The following is a 22,086-nucleotide window of genomic DNA, read 5'->3' as shown; positions in this document are numbered from 1 at the left end:
GGTTTTACTGCCCCACTGGAGCCACCAGCCTCTACGGGTGGATTTAGGATTGTCAAAGTGAATGCATAATCAATGATGTAGTTAGGTCTTGTGGTATTTGGAGGTGTTGCTGTCTGGGGGCTTACTCTGTCGAAGCTGACTTCTGCCCCAAAATTGCACTGCTGTATGCAACATCCTCTTGCCAGGGGGAAAGAAAGTCCTAATGGGGGTGGGGGCACTCTTGCCCCCAAACTCTGAACTATCTCTTTTTCCAAGACAGAGGGACAAATTCTAAGAAGACCTCTTTAAGACGCACACTGCAGTGAGGGCCACTGTTCACATCCCACATAGGCCCAATCCAGTGCTTGAATTATGGAGAGGCATACAGGATTGTGAAATGCGCAAGCAACCCCTTGACTTCCACCCACCCACCCATCCCCGCATCTTCTAACGTCCGAAAACAGCCCTTGCCCTCTTCTGTGCACTTTCTGTTCAGTAGGTGCACCGCCAAAGAGGGATGTGTGTGCAGCCAGGCAAGCTCAAGAGCAGGCCTCTCGCCGCCCGACTGCGTTTGGCTAGCACGCGTCGTAGAACAAGCGAGGATTGGGGACGCTGCAGCACGCCCCCTACCGGGAGCTGGTGCGCCGTATATACCGCGGCGCCGGCGGCAGCAAGGTTATTTGCAGTTAGCTGCTTTGATCCCAGGAGGGGGGGAGGGGGGACCTGAAAACTCTTGCATTCCTGACATAGCAGCAGCGTCTTGCGCAGTCCGGCCTCCCTGGCTCTCATTACAGTTGGAGGAGGCAGGCGCTGCCGCAGCTGCGCTCGGTTAGTTAGTTGCCTTCCTTCCAGTAGGGGCGGACGCAGGCAGGCGCTGTGCGAGGAGGCTAGTAGGTTTACATGCACGCACGAGACGCTCGCATTGACTCACTCGTCCAAGCCAGGAGCACACACGCCGTACGAGCCTTTGCTGGGCACTCGGGGTTTCGTTCTCTCCAGCCCCACTTCGTGTGTTTGTTTTGTCATTCATACCTCCGCACTCCAAAGCCAGGAAAGGCACCGAGTCTGTGGGATCTCCAAAAACGGCGTGACGAGGCCATTTCAGGGGCTGCTATGGTCCGGTAAGTTTCAAGCCGCCGCCTTGCAAAGAAGAAGAGGTGGCGGTGACATCTGCGGGGAAAGGAGAGAGGGGTTGCAAGCCGCGGGGCCCGCTCTTCCTTTCGCTCGCGCCCGGCCCCTCCGAAGGCGACATCCCTATTGCCAATGGCCTTGTTGCCGCCTCCTCTCGGGTCGGGAGGGGGGTTGACAAACGTGCGGGGGGCACAGGCTTTCCTCCCCACCTTTCTTGGCGGCCTAAATTTAGATCTGGAGACTCGACAACCTTTTATTCTCCCCCGATCGTGCGCCTCGCTTTCATACACCGCCACCCATTCCCTGCCTGCTGTTGCTCCGGTGCTTGCAAACGGCATTTCTTGGCAGGAGAAGCTTCGTGGGGAGCGGCGGGTTGTGTGTTTGTGGTGGTGGGGGGTGGCGATACAGCATAACGGGGCTCTGCTGCTTTGGGTTGGGGGCGAGGTGGCGTTGCAGGTGCTGCTGGAGGTATCCCCTCGCCTTGGCTTTTGTCTCGCTCGCTGCTGGCCGCTGCTTCTCGGAGCCCGGAGTTCTCGTTCTCACTTAGCTGGAATGTTAATTGCAATCCAAACCCCGATGATGTCAGTGCAGAACTATTTGGAAAACAAAGAGCGGGCAGCGAGGCAGGGGAACGCGAAAGGCTGCGCAGATGGCAATCTGCTGAGTGCGCTTTAGGCGATCTCTCTCCATTACGCTCGTACTGGAAGGATGGCAGCGCGGGGGTTGCGGGGGGGGGTAGAGGATTCGTGGGGCTTTAGCCTCTCTACGTTCAGGTTGATTTCCCTTTGACTTCGCCATAGAACTTAACCTAGATTAATAAGCAAACGCACACCAAAGAGCAACGCACTCCGGGCCAAGCGTGCATTCCAAGGTGCAGCCTAAGGCATAAGCTATGCACACTTTCCAAGGAGTAAGCACCATGGAAGACAATTGGAATTTAAACTTACATGCAGGCATGTGGTTGTGACATTTGTGGTTAAGTCGTAAGAGTATTCCAAGAAGCTTTTTTTTTTTTTTAGTTAATCAAGTTCCTCTTCTGAAACGTGTTGCCATTAAGATAAGGAGTATCAGACTAGTAGTAATCCTTCATTTCCCCCTTCCTAGAGACTAATCACGGAGTTTATAAAAATGAGTGCCGTGAAAACTGTGCCATGTCTTGTACACTTCAAAGTGCTCTATGCCAAATAATAAGGAATTAGTGCTCTTAAAATTATTAATAAATCTGTAAAGATGAACCTTAATCTCTACCTCCCCCCTTTTTGCATTCAGGAATTAATTTGGGACAGGATTCACCACAGGGTTCACCCCCAAGCCTTTTACAAGACAAAGGGTTAGTTTTGTAACCTCATAGGTGATAATATAGGATGGACAAGTGGGTAAATGTACTTTCCACTAGAATTATGCATCTGATAGTTGGACATTAGTTTGTTTATGCATGTGAAGCAGCCTGGCCATGTTGAACCTATTTTGTCTTTTCTGTGTCCCCACTTGTCAAGCTTCAGCACAGAGTCATGTGCAAAATACTACTAAAGCCTGTGACTTTGGGCATGTCCAGAGTGCCTTTCCGTGTCCAGAGCCAGCCTCCACACAGCTGGGATCAGAAGGCAAGGCTTCCAGGACAGAGGGCATGGTCAATTTCAGAACTTTCCTTTGTAGAAATCAGCTACTGACTGCTCTATAGCACCAACAATGCCTTCTTTGTGAAATTCCTCACTTAAAGAATTTACCCAGAGACCATTTTTGGAGCCTGTTTTTCATTCTGGGGTTGAATAAAATATTTGTGTCCTCAGAGAGGGACTTTCAGCTCCTTTTGTGGAGAAAGATTAAGAAGCCCCTGTGAACTGAGGTGGGGAGAGAGGGGCTTTTGCATAACCAACTTAGTAGTTGATCCTCGCTAGGGTATTGCCAATGGAGCTATAGCTGTTCTATGGGTAACAAACAGGGTTACTCCAATAGGAATGATCCCCTCTGGGAACACCTTAAGCGTGATTCCCCTTGTCACCTTGAAATAAGGTGTTAGCCTTTCCCAACCTGATGTCCTCCAGATAGGTTGGACTCCAACCCTATCATTCCCAGCCAGCAGGGGCACCAGGTTGGGGAAAGCTGTTGTAGAGCCAGTATCTATTGGAAGAGCCAAGTGCAACTCCTAAGCTGTAACCGTGCTCCATTTTAAACAGTAGAATCATTCTCATCACAAATGTGAATCGTACCGGGACCTGGGAAATGTTATACCAGAACCTGGGAAATTTGCACACTTCACGTACAGCTTACTTTGCAGGGTTGACTTGAATCTTATGAATTTCAATTGGTCTTCTCTAGGTAGAACTAATGTTGGATACTACCCATTGAGGCTAGGTAGTTCTGTGAGGGACGTACAACTTTAAAATTGGGTTTTAGTTCTGAAGTGAGAGTTCTCCTGGATACTCAAGGAGATGTAAAATTGTGAGTCTTACTCTGTCTATTCTGTTCTCTGAGCTGTGCCATCTGCTGACCTTATTCTTTTCACTTTCAGAATCATTTGGCTGGAAAGGGACTACTAGATTCCAGGGACAGTGGTAGTTTTGTGCCTTTGGGAAGCACTGGTGGACCGCCAGTTAGCTGAGAATGAGGACAGCAGAGGATTCCTCTGGGACTGTCCTTCACCGCCTCATCCAGGAGCAACTGAGGTATGGCAACCTGACAGAGAACCGTACACTCCTGGCAATACAGCAGCAGGCCCTGCGTGGAGGAGGAAGCGGTGGTAGCCCACAGTCCTCTCTCGAAAGTCTCACTCAGGAAGAGACCCAGATGGTTCAGCAATCCACACGGCAGGAGCCACAAGGCCAGGAGCACCATGGCGACCACCTGTATCTGGAGAATAACATGTATCGGCTCTACCAGCCTCAGCACAAGGGTGAGGAGCTCCCCACGTATGAGGAGGCCAAAGCCCATTCCCAGTATTATGCCTCACAGCGAGGACAACAGGCCGTGGTGGCCTTGCCTGGGGCACAGGCTGAAGGAGGACTGCGCAGGGCCTACGCCTCAGAGGCCAGCAGCACACACCAGGACGAATCTCTGAAAGAGCTGAAGCGTGGACACGTGCGGTCGCTCAGCGAGCGGCTCCTGCAGATGTCGCTTGAGAGGAATGGAGCTAAAGCTCAGAACCACATGAGTTCCTCTCAGAGCTATCCCCAGCTTCCTAGGCACCACCAGCTCTCTGTCTCCAGGGGAAAGCCTTCTGAGGCCCCAGAGGCCCGTGGCCCTCCTCCAGATTACCCCTACATCATCCCTTCGCAGGAGGCATCCAGCAGCTACCTCCCAGACCCCAGGCACCACTACAGAGAAGGTCCAGGATTTCAACACCCTGAAATCAGGTAACCCATTGGATTGGAATATAGTGGCCTTCCCTAATCTGGCACTTTCCAGATGCATTGGACTACAACGTCATCCCCAGCCTACTGGGTGGGGATGATGGGAGTTGTAGTCCAGCACATCTGCAGATCGCCATGGGTTTCATTTCTGCTTAAAAAGGCTCCAGAAAGACTTGTGGGATACATGCTTTGCATAATTGTCCCTTTCCTTTGACTGGGTGGCAAGCACCTTCCTTTATTTATTTATTTATTTACCCTAAGAAGGAAAGTGATTATGGAATGTAACTGATGTCAGTGGAGCTTGGAGATACACTGATCAAAAAAATTGTGCCGTGATTAGTTTGAGAGGAGGACACTAGGTCCAGTGTTCTGTTCCCCTCCCCCTCTAAATTTACCTTTTCTTCGGGAAACCATCTCTTTTTCCTTGGGATTTGGGTTTGAATGTGTGGTTGATTTTGCTTTGGAAAGAGGTACAATGGGGTGGGGGGAAGGGAGACACCACAGAGCTAACAAAGCGAAGAGAGAATGGCATGTTGGCTAGCAAAGCTCACTCTTGTCCCAAGAAAATGACGAAGCTGTTTTGAGTTGCATTGAAACATTTTATGGAATTAAACAGCCTGTGGGAAATAAGAGAGCTGGCTTATTGACTCGCAGTCTCATCTGTGAACACAGGTAGTGAGGAGCCACGAAGCGCGCATGGCTTTGTCTTCAGCAAGGGGTGGGGTCAACTCCACCGCATCAACCAGTCAACTTGTAAATAAAAAGTAGGAGCCAGTCAGAGAACCTCTTGGGCTTCTTTGTGCTTGGGAAGGCGGTATCTTGTGAGACTAAACCTGGAAGAGATGCACACAAAGTGGGGAAAAGGAGAACAGTCATGAGAGGCTCAGTGGAAGCTGCAAGAGGTTACTTAGTCTTTTCTCCTCCATGGAGGAAAGTTAAGTGATGAGTGCTTTAGGAAACAGCATCCAGGTGACCATAGTAAGCCCTCAAAATATGAATGGCAGCTTAGTTTAAGATCCCGTCTCCTTAGCACGTGATTGCCTTCCTGAGACCATGAGTTGTGCCACTAACAATGGATGAGTATGCCGAGGGCTGATCTTGGACGATGTATGGCATTTTGAAATCATCTCCTAAAGAGCTTTCCTATTTGCTGGGGAATGTCATTGTTTTACAGATGTCTTAGGACGATATTTGCAAGTGGTTTCACAACTGCCTGCAGCTCTTTGTGACTTATTGGCATAGACAGGAGGAGGAACGGAACGGAACCATACTTTCTTACTGTGCGGCAAACTATAGAGAACGCTGACAGGAAGAGATAATGTTGGAGACAGGAAATGGACTCTTTCCGTGGGAACAAAAGGAGGGGGCGGTGGCTATATGCCGAAAGGAAGGTGTATATTCTTGCTTGCGCCAAGATCACTGCACAAGAATGTCTGAATAAGTCCCCATCAGGCAAACCTCAGTAAGATGAGGCGATGTCTTCTCAGGAAGCACCTTCCCATACAGGCACCAGGATGGGGGCCATGTTGAATTCTAGGAATTTCAAGACTCACTGCAGATGACATTTATGAATTGTTAGCGGCTTCCTTAATAACGATTTTTAAAAAAAGAAAAAGAACTGTGCACATAGTGGATACTCCTGTATTTACTAAATTGCTCACTTCAGAGTCCCAGACCAAATTTTGATTATTACTTTAGGAGATTTGATCAGCTACATTCAAATTCATGTCTCCTGCGAAATTCACACACCTTGTTCTCTTGATAACTTTGTCCACTTGAAAGTCTCAGGTGAAGGCTGCAGTTCTATACACGCTTTCCTTGGATTGAGCCAGGTGTGAGCACAATGGGTTTATTTTTTTAAATTAAATATGCATAGGAGTCTGCTGTCAAGCTGTGATGATAAGAGCACTCATGCTTAGAAGTAAGATCCATTGACTTTAATGGAACACCAAGTAAATGGGTTTGGAATCAGGGTAGAAGTAACTTCAGTAGTGTATATTAGCTGCATGGCAATCAAACTTGCTGGATAAGAAATGAATATTAATACATACAAATATCACAGTTCTTCAAAACATTCTCCTGTACGAATTTTGTAGTGCAAATTTATTCATAAATCCAAAGGCTTAACATCTGAAATTTCACATTTGTGGTGGGAGGGGGATTTTGGGAAGGATTTAATTGTGAACATAACATTTGCAAAATAATAATAATAAAGGCTTGGATTTGAAAAAAAACACTCCTCCTTTATCCAAGTTCTCATTCTGACCATCCTGATTGGCCCTTAGCTTTTTGGAGAAGTCAGGCTCAACCAGTGATGCTTGGGTTTGGGATAGGTGGATGGCACTAATTGATATCACAAAGTCTGCATTTTGATATAGGAGTTGTTCTCAAAACTGCATTGGGAGTTATTCAAAGAATCTTTTCTGCATATAATAATTAAGAGCAAATTCTGTGGCATTCTTGCTATAACCCTAAGAGGAGGTTGCGGGAGGAGAAGTAACTTATCAGTGAAGCACAAGAGGAGTCTAAAACAGTTTGCGCTGTCTGGATTGCTCCCCTAACCCCAGACTCTCAAGATTTAGTCAGGGAAAGTCAATGTGAAAAGTCTCCAAGGGTGCAATCCTGTGCATATTTAGACAGAGAAGGGTCCTACAAGTCCCAGCATTCCCTAGCCAGCCATGCTGGGAGTTGTAGGACTCTTTTTCTGTCTAAATATGCATAGGATTGCACCTGAAAGCACTAAAGTATCAGAAACTCAGAGTGTTAAATCACTTAAGGCCTAGAGCAGTGGTTCTCAACCTTCCTAATGCCGCGACCCTTTAATACAGTTCCTCATGTTGTGGTGACCCCCAACCATAAAATTATTTTCGTTGCTACTTCATAACTGTAATTTTGCTACTGTTATGAATCATAATGTAAATATCTGATATGCAGGATGTATTTTCATTGTTACAAATTGAACATAATTAAAGCATAGTGATTAATCACAAAAACAATATGTAATTATATATTGTGAAATACTTATTTCTAATTGCAAATAAATGACCATCAGAAATATGTGTTTTCCGATGGTCTTAGGGCGACCCCTGTGAAAGGGTCGTTCGACACCCCCCCAAAGGGGTCGCGACCTACAGGTTGAGAACCGCTGGCCTAGAGACTTCCGCTGTTTTCTTGAGTTGGAGCTGTGTATTTGTATAGTATTAGGCCAAAAATGATGCTGAGGCCTTCCTGCTGCAAAGTGCTTGCCTGTAATTCCTTCACCTCTTCTTTCTTTAGGGTGATGCAGGCCCAGATGTCCCAAGCTTTCCTGCCACCACAGGCTGCACTGTGCCACAGCCCTCTGACATCACTCACTTCAGCTGGGGTGGAGGCCCTTATGTCAGCCCAGGCTGCTTCTGCCAGTAACCATTTGTCTCAAATGGAAGCTGTGTTGATGGAGAACGAGAAGGTGTTGAGAGAGAATGAGAAGCTTCAGAGGGAAAATGAGAAGTTGCGGCGTGAACTGGAAAGCTATGGTGAAAAGGCCAACCGGATCCAAAAGGTAAAGGAGCAGACCGAACAGGGCCTTTTTCAAAAAGCTGCCTTGACTGAATCCAGGGTGGCCACTTCTGCATCTCCCCCAAAGAGGAAATGCATTACAAGAAAACGTATGTGTAGAAGTGCACATTTAGAAGCAGTAATTATTATTTAAATAGAAACACAAAACATCTCACCATAGTGGAGAAGACTGACTAGGTGACCTGTGTGCCTGCTCAGTCTTCAGTCCAGATACTTGATGTTGATGGGCAACTCCCAAGACCCCTTCTTCTGCCGCTTTGACTTTAAACCAGACTTGGAATGGATAGCCCATCAAATAGAGAACACCTTCCAAACGACAGCTGACTTCTGCCAGCTCTCCAAAATAGAGGACTGTCCTCTTTAAAGTTGGTTAGTTGTCCACCCTAACCAAAACTTGGGCAACAAGATGCCGATACACATGTAGGTTGAGGCAACTCTGGGCAATTTATTTATTTATTACATTTTTATTCTGCCCAATAGCCGAAGCTCTCTGGGTGGTTCACAAAAATTAAAACCATAATAAAACATCCAATGCCCATCAAGCACTCAAGATGCTAGAAATTTATATCCGTATGTAATGTATGAACTGGATACCTTAAGGCCGCTTGCTGGACACCTCTCCTCTGACTTGACACAGCTGGCAGCAAGATTACAGAGGGTCTGGCTTTATGCTGTCTTAACTTGTAGGAAAGCATTTCAGCCAAAATTTGTTGTCTTCTTTTTTGTATATTTTGTTGAAAGGAAGAATTTGGAGGGCACTCCTAAAGTATGCAATATTGAATTGTCATATTTGACCCTTTCCTTGCCTTTCTCTTTTCCAACATGCCTATAAGAGGTAACCCATATCTCCCAGTGTGATGATTTGAGAACAATGGCAGAGAGCGAAAGAAGGAATTGACAAGGGATTCATTATAGGATGTCATTGGGGGAAGCCAGTCTGGTTCCTGGTCATTCGCAGCCATTCCCGCTGTTTTGCTAAAATGATCTCATCAAAGTGGTCATGACTATGTCTGAGCAACACTAACTGGAGCACTGTGAAGGGACAAGACAGCAGGTTCTAGATTGCTGCCTTAGCCATCCTTCTAAAGTGGTGCTCCTGAAGTTTAGCCTTGAAGGATGTTCTTGGGCCTTGAAATATCGATGAGGGGAAATGTTTGCCGGCTGTGGCTTCTCTCACTCAATCAGCCTTCTTCAACATGGTGTCCTCCTGATGTGTTGAACTGCCAACTCCCATAATTCCCAGACAGCATAGTCATTGGCTATACTGGCTGGGGATTAGGGAGCTGTAGTTCAACAGATCTGGAGGACACCAGGTTTGGAAGCTTTTTTGGGGTCAGAAATTGGAGATTCTACCCTAGGAAGCTGTATTATGCCAGGTCAGTCAATTTTTCCCCATGTAGCTCAGTTTTGTCTATTCTGACTGGCAATCACCCTTTGGGCTCTCAGGCAGAGATCTTTTTCCAGTACCTGCTACCTGGACCTTTTAACTGGAAATGCCTGGGATTGAGGGGGGTGGGGGTGGCTTCTACATGCCAAGCATGTTCTCTACCACTGAGCTGTGGCTCTTCATGTCCTAAAACCACCCTCAGTTTGAGGAGTGATTGTGAACCTCACCGCCACCTCCCTGTTCATACTTCCCTGATGGTCACCAGTTCAAAAATTTTTTAGCAAGGAGAGTAAAGTCAGTGTTGAAACTTGACTGTTGTGTCAAAGCATGGAGGAGAAGGCTATCAACGGCTACTACTCCTAATGGCTAAGTGTAATCTCCAATATTGGAGGCAGTAAGCCTGTATACACTAGTTGCTGGGGAACATGAGCAAGAGAGTGCTGTTGCACCGTGTCCTGCTTGTGGGTCCGTGGTTGGCCACTGTGTGAACAAGATGCTGGACTAGATAGACCCTTGGTCTGATCCCGCATGGCTCTTCTTATGTTCTTATGATGTGTTGCAGAGCAGGTAGCGAAGAAGCCCAAGTGTTGAGAGTTAGAAAGTTAGAATAGTTTATTCCAACAGCGGAGGGCAGAAAACAGAGATTGGGCAGCTTATGGCTAAGCCAAAAGTTGCCCCCTACCAAAGACTGTAGGGTCCTCCAGTGTTTGCAGCCTCTAGTGAAGCGCACACTAATGGTCCAGCGTCCTGCTGTAAAGAAAGTGTGTTTCGAAGTCATTATGAAACAGTCATTGTGACTGGCAACAGTCATGATGCTCTCTGTGAGAGATGAGGGCTCAGCAAAAGAGGCCTCAGCCTTGTCTTCAGCGTCCTTTCCTGAAATTCTCTCACCCTTGCCTTTTGTCTCCCAGAAACAGCTGTCGTGATCATGCATCTCCTTTAATTATTTGTAATCATTTCTCACTCCCCCCCCTCCCCTAGTTTAACAGCTGTGGAGCGCAAGCACACGGCCCACAGCAGGTCTTAAGCTGAAGCAGTTGTTGAGTGGATAGAAAAGAGTCCATTCACCACCTCTCTGAACAGTTGCGCCCTCCCGCTCTCGGGCCCTGCCTCTAGGGGTCTGCACAGAAAGCCTTTTGTGCGGAGGCACACAAGGAGAGGCCTGTTGCAGCCCAGCTTCAGCCACGGGCGGGGCTCCTCCCCTCTGAGCCATTGAGTTATTTGGGGACCGCAAGGGGCACGTGCCAGAACTGCAGAGGTGGGGATGCAGGGAGAATGTGCCAAGCTTGCAAAGGAAAGTGGTAAAAATGGAATGAGTAATTGGATGTCAGGACCCTGCCAAGCCAGGGTTGTGTGGGAGTGGGAGAGCAGAGTTAGGAAAGAAGCTGACTCCATGCATGCATGCAGGGTACTGTCACATTTCCGAATAAGAGAGGGCAATTGTTTCATTTAATTGTTTAAAAGGCTGTGGTTCTTAAAAATCTCAATTTCACAACTTTATGGGCATAATGTCTTCAGAGCATCTACCTGTGGTTAGGGATTGGTGAGCAGTTGTGCAACTGCAGAAAAGAGAGGGAAGGAGCTACAACGTCACTCTAGCAGTTGCAGCGGTGGATTTTGCTGTGTGTTTTCAAACACGTGCTGAGCCCTCTTTGACTTCAGCTAGGGCTTGCATAGGAGCAGGAAATGGGGAGTGGGCATTCTAAACCAGCAGTTAGGAGATCAGAATTGTACAGTGGCCTGTTTAAATTGTCTTGAAGTAGAGTCTAATAAAGCTGATAAGGGCTTTTTGGCTGGTGTGTGTTATAATTGTGTGTGCTCTCTCTCGCTCTCTCAGAATATACATCTACCCTGCAATATTTAAACTACTTTGAAATAAATTTAAATGCCATGACTTGTCCAGTCAACCTGGCATTTTGTGAGACTATCCATCCATTCTTTCTGACTTTAATCCCCAAATTCATTCTCTCTCTCTCTTAAACATAGCAGTCCTCTTGGACCATTACAGTATTATAAATTCACACAGATCCCTCACTCTGGCCTGGATACGTAACATTATGAGAAATGATGACTGAGTGATGACCAGTTCAATTGGCAGTGCAGACATGCTCAAAACTGCAGTATGGGACAGGTACATGCCAAAGAGCATCTTCCTGCCTCCTGCAATTTATATTTCACTCATGGCTTGCAAGATTTTTCTGCTTTTCTCACTCATGCCTACTTGTTTCGTGAGCCAAAGCAGATGTTAGCACTCAAATCCATGTTCACAACCTGAGATCTAGATATTAAGAGATGATTGCTATTCTTTGGTATCTGCATTCTGTTTTGTGAAGTATGTATCTTGAGCAGATATCTGTGAAGGTCATTCATGGATCTTCTCATGCAGATATATTTAAACTGGAGTCTCTTGGTTCTCTCCCTTAGTTGGAAACTGAGATCCAGCGAATTTCGGAGGATTATGAAAACCTAATGAAAGCATCTTCTAAGCGAGAGACATTGGAGAAGGCCATGAGGAACAAGAAGGATGGGGAGATGCGGCGGTTGCAGGACTTCAACCGAGATCTGAAAGGTAAGATGGGGTGGAAAGCCTTGGGCAATACATTCAGTAGTTATGTAGAAGATACGGTATTATAAGGAAGTTGCATCTTGGTTTCAGGCTTCCAATTCCACGTACCTTTAAATCATCCCAGTGCCATTAATATGGGCCTGCCTAGGGTGAAGTCTGATTGCATATCTGCTCTCAACCACAGCCTCTGGCTCAATTAATATTATTGTGAATGAGCCACAGACATGTGCCCTTACTGTGCCTGTCTTGTACCTGGCTTCTCTCTCTCTCTCTCTCTCTCTCTCTCTCTCTCTCTCTCTCGTTACATTTCTCATGCTGCTTTGTTGGGCAGCTGCTAACCATAGTTTGCCATTTCAGATGTCATGGCAAATTGGTTAGCAGTAAATGGAAAATAAAGAAAGGAGCTGCATGCAGGGGGAGCAGGGAGTGTACAAGTACCTGCCTAGTTCATGATTAGATGGGGGGAAATACCAGGAAAATGGAGGGGGGATTAGAGAACCCATTTTCCCCCATTTTTTGAACATTTGGGAGGGGGAAAACAGTCCCTTTCACCTAAGTTTTTCTGATGTTTTCTCAGTTTTGGGGGGTGGGGTCGTTGGGGGGAACTTTTACAACTCTATTCAAGATTTTTCAAACTATGGTTTGGAAAGTGGTTTGAAATGAACCGTTTAGTTTGATAGAATCCTGAAAACCATCTATTTTTATTACATACATAAGCTTGGAGACCTTGGCATTATAGGGGGAAAAGGTAATAAAATACTTCTCCTCTGTCTCTCATGGGCACAAACACACAAATGACAGCCCAGAGGAAAACTTGCGGATTCTGCCTAAAATGTATAAGAAGTAAAGCTGTTACTGTTCCATTCATCAGTGTGAGCAGCCAGCCATGTGTCCCTGAAATTACAGTCTATAGTGTTAGCAGAGTATTGTCTCTGGCAGGGGACAGAATTACTATGTCCTTCTAGTAATTCACAAGCTTTTGTATGAATTGCATTCTAGTCCTGATTTTTCTTTTGATTTGTCACAGAGCGATTGGAGTCTGCCAACAAGCAGCTAGCTAACCGGGCACAGGAAAACCAAGAAGGAAACCAAGGGACTATGGCAAAACTTGTTGCCCAAAGTAAGTCTCTGTCTGTCTGTCTCTCAAAAGGTTTCTGCTCTTGTAGTTGTAACCCGGTTGGCCTTTTATTTATGCTGCAGTCTCTCCTTTCTCTCCCCCCCCCCCCCCGCTTTTGAAGCAAATGGATTGGGAAGGGAAGAAACCTGAAGGTCCCTTTAAGATGGAAGAGGAGGCGGATCCTCCCTTTGGAAGGTTTTTGCCATTCCCCAGAGAGCGCTAAGCTGTTCTTGGCACTTAAACTAGAGCCATTAATCACCACAGCCATCAGTGTGACCTGGATTCTTTGCATTCCAGCGGCTGTTCCGGCTGTTCCAGCACACAGGCTGAACTCCCTCTGCTTAAGTCTTCGGTCCAACTTCTTGTCTCTCTTTCTGTCTCTTTCTCTTTCCCTCTCTCTCTTTTGCTCTTGTTCTGGATCTTTGAGAAAAGGAGAGTTTGTGGCCAAAGGATGGGAATTGGGCGGGGTGGGAGCTGGGAAAGAAAGCTCTTAACTTTTTAAACTTCCTATGCAAGAGACCTGCCTCTGCTCTTTCATGGAGATGACTCCTGCTCCCTCCCAAAGAATAGCCTTTTTCCTGGCCTTGTAAATTTCGCCCTGTGGGATCCTCAGGACCATCCTATGCATGATTACTCAGAAATCAGCCCTGTTGTGTTCAGTGGGCCTTACACCCTAGTAAATGCATTTATTTAGGAATGTTGTCTCAGTTTAGTTATAAATGGACATGACATTCTCATGTCAGCTTTGTGGCACTTATAGAGTGGTTCTTTAGTCATAATTTGCTTATGGAGGAATTGCATCCAATGGATCAGGCCCTAGTACAGCCTTGCCCCACCTGATGTTCTCTAGGCTGGCTAGGAGTTGGAGGGGGGCTCCAGGTTGAGGGAGGGTTACCCTAGTCTTTTGCTCAGATCAGCACAGCTTTCTCATGCAATCTGTAATGGCTGGCATGTTGCTATTACTCGGGGTCTGGGAGATGAAGGAAAAAGACTATGTTCATAGTCTTCTACTACTTGAGTCTTGGTGGAAGTCGGAGGAAGGCATCAAGGGGGTTTTCCAGAAAAAATGGTGGAATTGTCAAAGCTCTGTTGGGCTTCCTTGCCCTCCTAGTCTCTGGTAGAGTAAGTGGGAGGTAACTATGTAGTCTGTCCAGACATACCTGGTATAAAATTGGAAACTCTAAATCGGGGGAGTGGGGACCTGTTGGACTCCAACTCCTATCAGCCCTAACCAGCATGGGTTAGATGTTGTTAGATCATGGTTTCCCCATGCCTGCTATAGAACTGCTCAGGCCACTGTGCTAAGTTTTAGCGGATTCTCCCTTTCATTTATTGTGTTAAACATACTTAGTGCCTCATGTCACGATCACAGCATGGAAAACAGCAGTGTGAGGATGCCCAGCTAGTAGCTAGGGCCATAGCATAAGGTCAAAGTACCTTGACACAGGTGTGCATTTTTGTTTGTTTCCAGTGTCTCAAGCTCTCTGAGCTCCAGCCTGTTATAATCCCACCATGGAATAATTAAACAAGGAAGAGTGTAGGCAGCACCCATTTCTCTTCTAAGGAGAAGGATTTTTTAGTTCGTTATAACGCGTTGGGCAACTTGTAGGCCAACAACATCCGGAGGGCCACAACTCTTGCCCACACAGCCAACAGTGAGGCATTTATGACAGTTGTGGCCTTCCAGATGTTTTGGCGGACAAGTTCTCTACCCCTGTGTTATAATTAAACACTTTTTCTGTAGAGAACGGTAAGGGACGTTTCTGGTTGTAGTCGGTGGTTTTCCTCCTGATTAAGAAGTGGGTGGATTTCTATGGCTTGGGTTAATGGCCTCTTCCCCTTCTGTATCCCTCAGACTACGAGTACCAGCAAGAAAGGGAGAAGCTGCAGCAGGAAATTGCACGGTTGCATGGTGCCAACGAAGACCAGCGGCGGCGGGCAGAGCTGCTGGAACAAGCTCTGAGCAGTGCCCAGGCCCGGGCCGCCAAAATGGAGGACGAGCTGCGGAAGAAGCGGGCGTACGTGGAGAAAGTGGAGAGGCTGCAGCAGGCGCTGGGCCAGCTCCAGGCAGCCTGCGAGAAGCGTGAGCAGCTGGAACTGCGTCTCCGCACTCGCCTAGAGCAGGAGCTGAAGATGCTGCGGGCTCAGCAGGTGAGTGGAAGGCCAAGGAGCAAGACTGGCAACATTGCTCGCCAATGCAGATGTCAGCCTTATCAATCTGGGTCAGCCAACCTCTGATAGACGTATATCAGTCTTCCCCCAACCTGGGCCCCTTCAGATGTTTTGGACTTCAGCTCCCATGAACCCCAGCCAGCATGGCCAGTGGCCAGAATGCTGGGAGTCGTAGTCCAAATCATCTGGAGGGTGCCAGGTTGAGGCCCAGCAGTTTTACTTTGCATTAACTGAAGGTCTCATTGTCAGAAATAGTTGGATTAACCTGTTCAATTGGCAGCATGGAAGGAAATGGAAAAATAGATATTGGAAAGTTTTGTCTGCCCAGACACACACACACACACATTTAATGCCATTTCCGTATCTGCCGCAAGTGCAGATACTTATTAAGCTGAGATCTGCCAGCATCCAAGGCTGATGGCAAATGCAGGTCATGAGTGGAAGAACATCCCCAAAAAAGCCCTCAGCAAAGAAGACGTTTAATGGATGCATAGTCCTTTCAAGCCAAATTCTCGAAGTAATTTAATTCAGCATCCACATCCCTGAGTCTAGGCCCCATCATGCTGTATGTATGAATAGGTGGCCTTTGGCCGGCAGCACAGAATGCAGTGTCACATGGGGTCTTTGTTTCTGTTTTCCAATCCAGAGACAGATGGGAACACCTAGCGGTAGCTCCCCTAAGCTGAATGCCCACGTGCTGTCTGAACAGCTGAGAGAAAGGGAAGAGAAGATCCTAGCGCTGGAGGCTGATATGACCAAGTGGGAACAAAAGTACCTAGAGGAGTGCACCATGAGGCAGTTTGCCATGGATGCTGCGGCCACCGCAGCGGCACAGCGGGACACCACCATAATCAACCACTCCCCGCGCCACTCCCCCAACAGCAGCTTTGACGAGGACCTTTTGCTGGCCAACCACAAGCACCAGGAGATGGAGAACAGGTTGGTCCTGAGCGAGGGGATGGAGTATGGGGGTGCTTGACCACTGGCTTGGTCCCAGTTTGAAGGACCGCATTTGTCCCTTTCACCCTGCATTGATTAAAATGGGTGAGGAATACCTGGCCTCATGTTGGACTGCAATTCCCTTCAACCTTAGCCAGCCTTGCCAGTAGTGAGAGATGCTGGGAGCTGCAGTCCAACAACATCAGAAGGGCTACACATCCCCAATATCAGGAGGGCTTTAACAGTGGCTTCCTTGCTGGATGCCAAAGCCAACAAAAAGAGGGAAACCCCACATGAATTGCCCCGAAAGCCAAAAGGGGCAGAGGAAAGGATGTTTAATATAAAATAGTTCCTATAAAAGAACTCTTTTATATTAAGCACCCTTTGCCCTTGGCTCTTCTGGCAGTTCCTTGCTGGATGGCCTTCACAACATGCCAGAGGAGAGCTGGTGTGCTTAGTGCCCAGGACGGGTCTGTAGCATTAAAAGCAGGCTGTTCATCTGCAAAATGGAAATGGAGGAAATAGGCTGTGGGAGGCGTAGAGGAGAAGTTCCATTGAAGTGCTGAAGAGCAGGAGCCTGGAGGATGCTTTGAGAAAAGATGCTTCCTATCAACTCGCATGTTGCCTCTGCAGTTTTGCTCATGTTGTGTGTTTGCTTTTATTTCCCAGGTTAAAAACACTTCATGCCCAAATACTCGAGAAAGATGCCGTCATCAAAGTCTTGCAGCAGCGCTCTCGCAAGGACCCCAGTAAAGCTCATCAGGGCTCCCTGCGACCTGCCAAATCGGTGCCATCCATCTTCGCAGCATCTGGCACCCAGAATTGGCCAGGCACCTCTTCCAGTGAAAGTGGTTCCCGGGGGAGTCCAGGTAATCAAGACTTTGCTTGATGTTAGGAGATGAGAAGGGAGGGATTCCATAGCTATAATGTATATGAGCGTCCTTGTTATATTGGCTCCTGTTCAGTCTCCCAGCAAACATTTGATTTGTTCAGTATTGTATGCTTATATGGTATCTGCAGTCCTCTGCATCTACTTATGGTCTTAAGAGGAGATTCTGGCTCCCTTCAGATGCCATGTCTCTGATTCTCCAGGATCAGGGAAGTGGAGCAATTTGGAATAGCCATAGTTTGCTGTGACATCATGCCAACGTAAAGTCACAGCAAACCATGGTTTGCAAACCATGGTTGGGAGGCAAGCTGCAGTTTGCAGTAGGGTCCTTAGGGTTGTGCTCCAGTTCAAATGTCATGTTCTTAGTCTTCCAGATCATAGTTTGGAGGATCAGGAGAATGTGTCGTTTGAACTGAGCATCTGAGGGCATTAGTCATAACATAGAACCATGAGTGGAATGATTCTCCACTTGGTTGCCATCCCTTAGTCATTAAGTAAGCTCAAAGGTCTGCAGAATTGCTTTCCATGATGGGAGGCTGATGGTTTAGGTCAGCCTTCCCCAACCTGAGGCTCTCCAGATGCTTTGGACTCCAGCTCCTAGGATTCCTGATCATCAGCCATGTTGGCTGGGCCTATTGGGTGCTGAAGCCCACAACATCTGGAGGGCAACAGGTTGGGAAAGACTAGTTTAGGTAGTCAGTCCTGATGCCAACATCTTCTCTTGTTGGTGCTCCTGTTCAGGAGAAAATGCACAGAATCGTGCCAGTTAGCACAGAATTGTTGATTCCTCTTTTAAACAAGGGCCTGTTCCTCTTCACATTCTGTGAGCTTATTCTAACATCTCTGGGGCTCTTTCCCCCCCCCCTCCTTCCTTCAGCTCCCAAAGCCTTGGCAGAAGCCGCCGTCCCATCGGCTTGTGTCCCCTTCCATGCCAAACACGGCAGCAAAGATGGGAGCACGCAAACGGAAGGTTTGCCCGAGAGCAGTCCGTGCGAAGAGCCAGAGCCCTGTCTGGAAAGCAGCAGCAGTGCAGCAAATTCCCTCGGTAAGTGCCGGCTGTTGGCCTAACCCACCGAGAGTGGCGGCTGTAGGATGTCCAGCGCCTGACCTTCTCTTATGGACTCTGCTAATAGCTACACTCGCAGTACACCCAGTGAACTGCCTTCCCCTACCAGGGATGCCTGACACAGTTCACATAGCTAAGAGGTGAACACAGAGCTGCCTGCCGCAGGCTAAATGCCAGGATTGAGATTCCTGCCATAGTGAGTAATCATGAGTTCCATGCAATGCAGGACAGGCTTATCCTAGAGGAGCAGGTGGGGCTGAAAGGGGTGGGGGTGGGGAAGAGCACGAAGCGAGGGATTCAACGATGGCTTGTGTGGAAAAACTACACCCCTTGAAGCTCCCTAAATTCTCTAGTGGTCTCATGGATACCACAACAAAAGCCAGAGCGCCCCCATCCCACTGCCTTGAACATCTTGGAGAGAAGAAGCTTTGAAGGATGGTTCAAGTCCAGAGAGAGAAATCCGAGCAGATGCCTTCTCTTTCCCCACACCCTCCTCAGCTGATGGTGCTTATCCCAGCTTGTGGCTCAGGGGCTTGAGCCAGGCTCAAAGCCACAAACCCCAAGTCTCCTGCCTTGGTCCTACGGAGGTGACACAAGGCGACAAACGCTCTGAGAATTTATGCTGGGTGCTGGATTTGATCAGCCTCCTCCAACATGTGGCCTCAATGAAGGACACAACCACAGCCATTAGTCCACATGTGCCACATGTTTCATTAGCATTAGTGTGTGGCGGGGAACCTGTGGACCTCCAGATATTGTTGGACTACAGTTCCTCTCAAAGCTGGCCATTGGCTGTGGCTGATGGGAAGTTGGAGTCCCACAACTTCCAGCCAGCCCCCAATTTCCTACCTGTTTGTTGCCAATCCTATGAAGTTTTCAAAGGGGCGGTTGCATGGTGGTGAAGTCTCTTTTCCCTATTTGGCTCTTAAGGCTGTTTCTATTCAGTTCATAACATTTAGGATCAAGGTTTTGCTGCAAAAGACACTGGGCTCATTGATGGGCCTGCCTTACCCTTGCGCTTGAAGTTGCTTTGAACACTTCCTCAAACTGCTTGCAATAAGACGTTGGCTGTGTTTTCTTTGCAGAGATGTTGCCGGCTGCTAAAGCCCTGGACCTGTCGGATATGGTGGAGATTCTCATCTGAGGACCAAGAAATCCTCTGTGCTCATGACCAGACTTAGCCACTGCTGCCTAACCAGGGGGATGTGGGGGACAGTAACTGACCGAGAGAGCAAAGACTGAGGAACCCTTCAGCAATGAGGATCACCAGTGGAGAGCAGGGCAAAGGCATTGCCAGAGGGGCTGGGGGAGAACGCCAAGCGGATCAGCAGATTTTGGCATCTAAAGCCATGACGGCAGTGCACCGCCACTTGGACTGTGAGTGTCCCACCGTCCCCAGACAGCCTTCTCTCCTCCTCCGTTGCCTCCTCCAATGAACTGAGCAGCAGCTGGAGCACCGTGCATTGAGGCTGGTGCTTGCATAGCGGCCGCTGCTCCACCTCTTCTTCGCTGCTGGCTTGGGAAGCCAAATGGAACTGCTGATGCTGCCTGGGTGCTGCCCTACAGAGGGTCGCATGCTGGGATCTGGCACTGAAAGAGGTGATATGCCTGATTCACTGGGCTCCTGGCAGGTACCTGGACCTGAAGTGTAAGCTGTCATAAGCAAAGAGTGTTTTGCTTGGTGCTGGTGTGGTTAGAATGAATTCCGCACAGCCGCTCTTCACCCCAAAGTCCACTTCTGACATCTCCCAAGCAGAGGGACTGCTGCAGATACTGGAGATTTCAAGCAGTCCCTTACTGTTGTCTGTGGGATAGCACATGGCCTGCCATAGGTACTGGCGAAGGGGGATTAAAGAGATGGTGCCATTTCTATTTTTATTGTAAATATCTTCTATAAGAACAAGCCCAATAGTAATCAACATTTCAGCCACAGTCCCTCTGTTCTGGCTTTTTCTATCCCTTTCTCGTGTTTGCAGTGGATCTGCCTGTTCTCTCTATTCGCTCCACATCACTTAAACTATTCTGCCTTCCCCCACCCACCCCACCCGCAACTCCAGTGTTGTTTTCAGTTTTCTCTAGTGTTTGCTTTTCTTTTCCTCCATTTCATATCCTGTTTGTCCAGAGCTAAATATCCGCCTTCAGAGTCCTTCAGATTCCATTTCCTTTGAAGCAATTTCCCATGATGCTTCAGACTGGAATTTCCCTGAGTGTTGTTTAAACTGCAGCCACGAGCCAAGTGTTTTTCTGCGTTGCCATTTCCAAGCGGTCGTCTCCTAAACTGGAGACATCCTCATGCGGTATAGATCAGCACAGCTGTATTGGGATGATAAACAGCTCCCATCCTCAGGTGGTGTAAATCTGGGGTCATTCCAACTGTGGGCGATCCCATCTGGTCCAAAGCAAGATCACGGTTGGACCTCTTAACTGACATGAACAGTCGTTTATGCATAGAGCAAGTAATGCGGAAAGTGAATTGGAACTACTCCAAGACAATGGGCAAAGAATGATGTAGTACGTATGCGGGGTTGTGTTGAGTTTGTATGTTTGTGAAGTGGGAAATGTAGCCAACAGTTAGTCGTATTCTTTTTCAATATAGAAGGGCATTTGTGGGAATGATGTGAGTGAATATGGAGGTGCAAGACAATTTTATATCCCCAAATATATCTTTAAAATACAACAACAGAGAAGCAAATTTTGGATAGGGTATCGATTGCAGACACATCCCTTCTTTTTTTGGAAACACTCCAGAATCCAGAGTCGAATCTTTTTTACACTTCCCTGTCTACTGACAGCTGGCTTCTGACAGTAGCCAGTGTTAAGATTCACGCATTACTCACTCCTCCAAACCATGGTGCTTTCTTGATCCCGCCTTTCCCTGCCTTCATCCCTGCTTCCATATCTGTTAAACATGTGCATTTGCCGGACAACTGCATTTTAAAAAAATCCCCCCTCCATAAATGTGTAAAAAGATGTTCAGTGATTGTGCATTGTTTACAAAGTGAAAAAACAAAGCAAAAAAGTTATGAGAGAGAAAGAAACACAGCTTAATATATTTCATATTAATATTTGGTATTCCTTTTTAAATATTTTTGTGCTGTGAACTTTTTTTTTCTGCCAAAGACAATGAGGGGTGTTCTTTTTGTTTTGTTTTTGGTGCATTTTAAGTTATCTTAAGTATTTAAACATAAACCTGACTGTTTTATTATGCCGCCCTATACCGAGATTGCTGTAGCATTCTACTTGGTATAACAATATTTTAATAATAAATAAATATTGCCTAATATGCCTAAGGCTGTATTCTTCCACTATGTGTATGTTTTTGTGACTGGGAAATGCAAAAATGATAAAATGCACACATAGGTAATGGGGAGTTGATAAATCTCAAAAGCTGCAGTATGGCCAGTTAAAGATTTCCAGGGCTTAAGGATTAAGTACTTTAAGTAGCCCCTCACTCTTTCCCATGACTAGCAGATGTAGAATAAATGCTGCATATTTACAGCATTTATACAGTTTGCAGAATTTATGTGATGTCCGTACAGCATATGGATAGGCATAGGGTAATTACAATCCTGCCAAAGGCTTTTGTGGGGATGTCATGTGGTCTTAAGCACCCAACACCTGTTGAGAAGTTGCCAATGGCCCACTGGTACTGATGCTTGCCCTGCACCAGGCACCTGAGTCTAGGACACTGTCATTTTAATCTTCCCACAATGCCCTGCAGCAATACCTCAGCATTCTGGGAAATTTAAAATAATGGCTTCCCTGTTGCCTGCCGCTGCTGCCACCACCTCCCAGGAAAGTCTGCAGTTGGATAGAGGAGACCTGATGTTGGAGGAGCCCACCAGATGGCATTTTGCCAAGGCCATCACCACACCCAAACCATGGTCTGGCCCTGGTTTTAAGAAATGTGGTTCTTCAATCCTACCTATAAG

At 47.3% G+C, this 22,086-nt stretch overlaps 1 protein-coding gene across 1 annotated transcript; it reads left to right on the top strand.

The window, feature by feature from the left end:
- Positions 1–729: 729 nt before the first annotated feature.
- Positions 730–21,413, top strand: AMOTL2 (angiomotin like 2). Its single transcript, XM_063132305.1, has 10 exons — positions 730–1,100; positions 3,623–4,463; positions 7,737–8,001; positions 11,830–11,974; positions 12,999–13,091; positions 14,944–15,239; positions 15,907–16,199; positions 16,869–17,068; positions 17,966–18,133; positions 19,240–21,413. Exons 2-10 carry the CDS (start codon positions 3,715–3,717, stop codon positions 19,296–19,298), a joined length of 2,268 nt encoding a protein of 755 aa, XP_062988375.1. The 5' UTR covers positions 730–1,100; positions 3,623–3,714; the 3' UTR covers positions 19,299–21,413.
- Positions 21,414–22,086: the final 673 nt, after the last annotated feature.

Source organism: Elgaria multicarinata, chromosome 8 (assembly GCF_023053635.1).
Source record: "Elgaria multicarinata webbii isolate HBS135686 ecotype San Diego chromosome 8, rElgMul1.1.pri, whole genome shotgun sequence".
Taxonomy (NCBI): domain Eukaryota; kingdom Metazoa; phylum Chordata; class Lepidosauria; order Squamata; family Anguidae; genus Elgaria; species Elgaria multicarinata.
The sequence above is the reverse complement of the archived record's forward strand: the minus strand, read 5'-3'. Positions and strand labels throughout refer to the sequence as shown.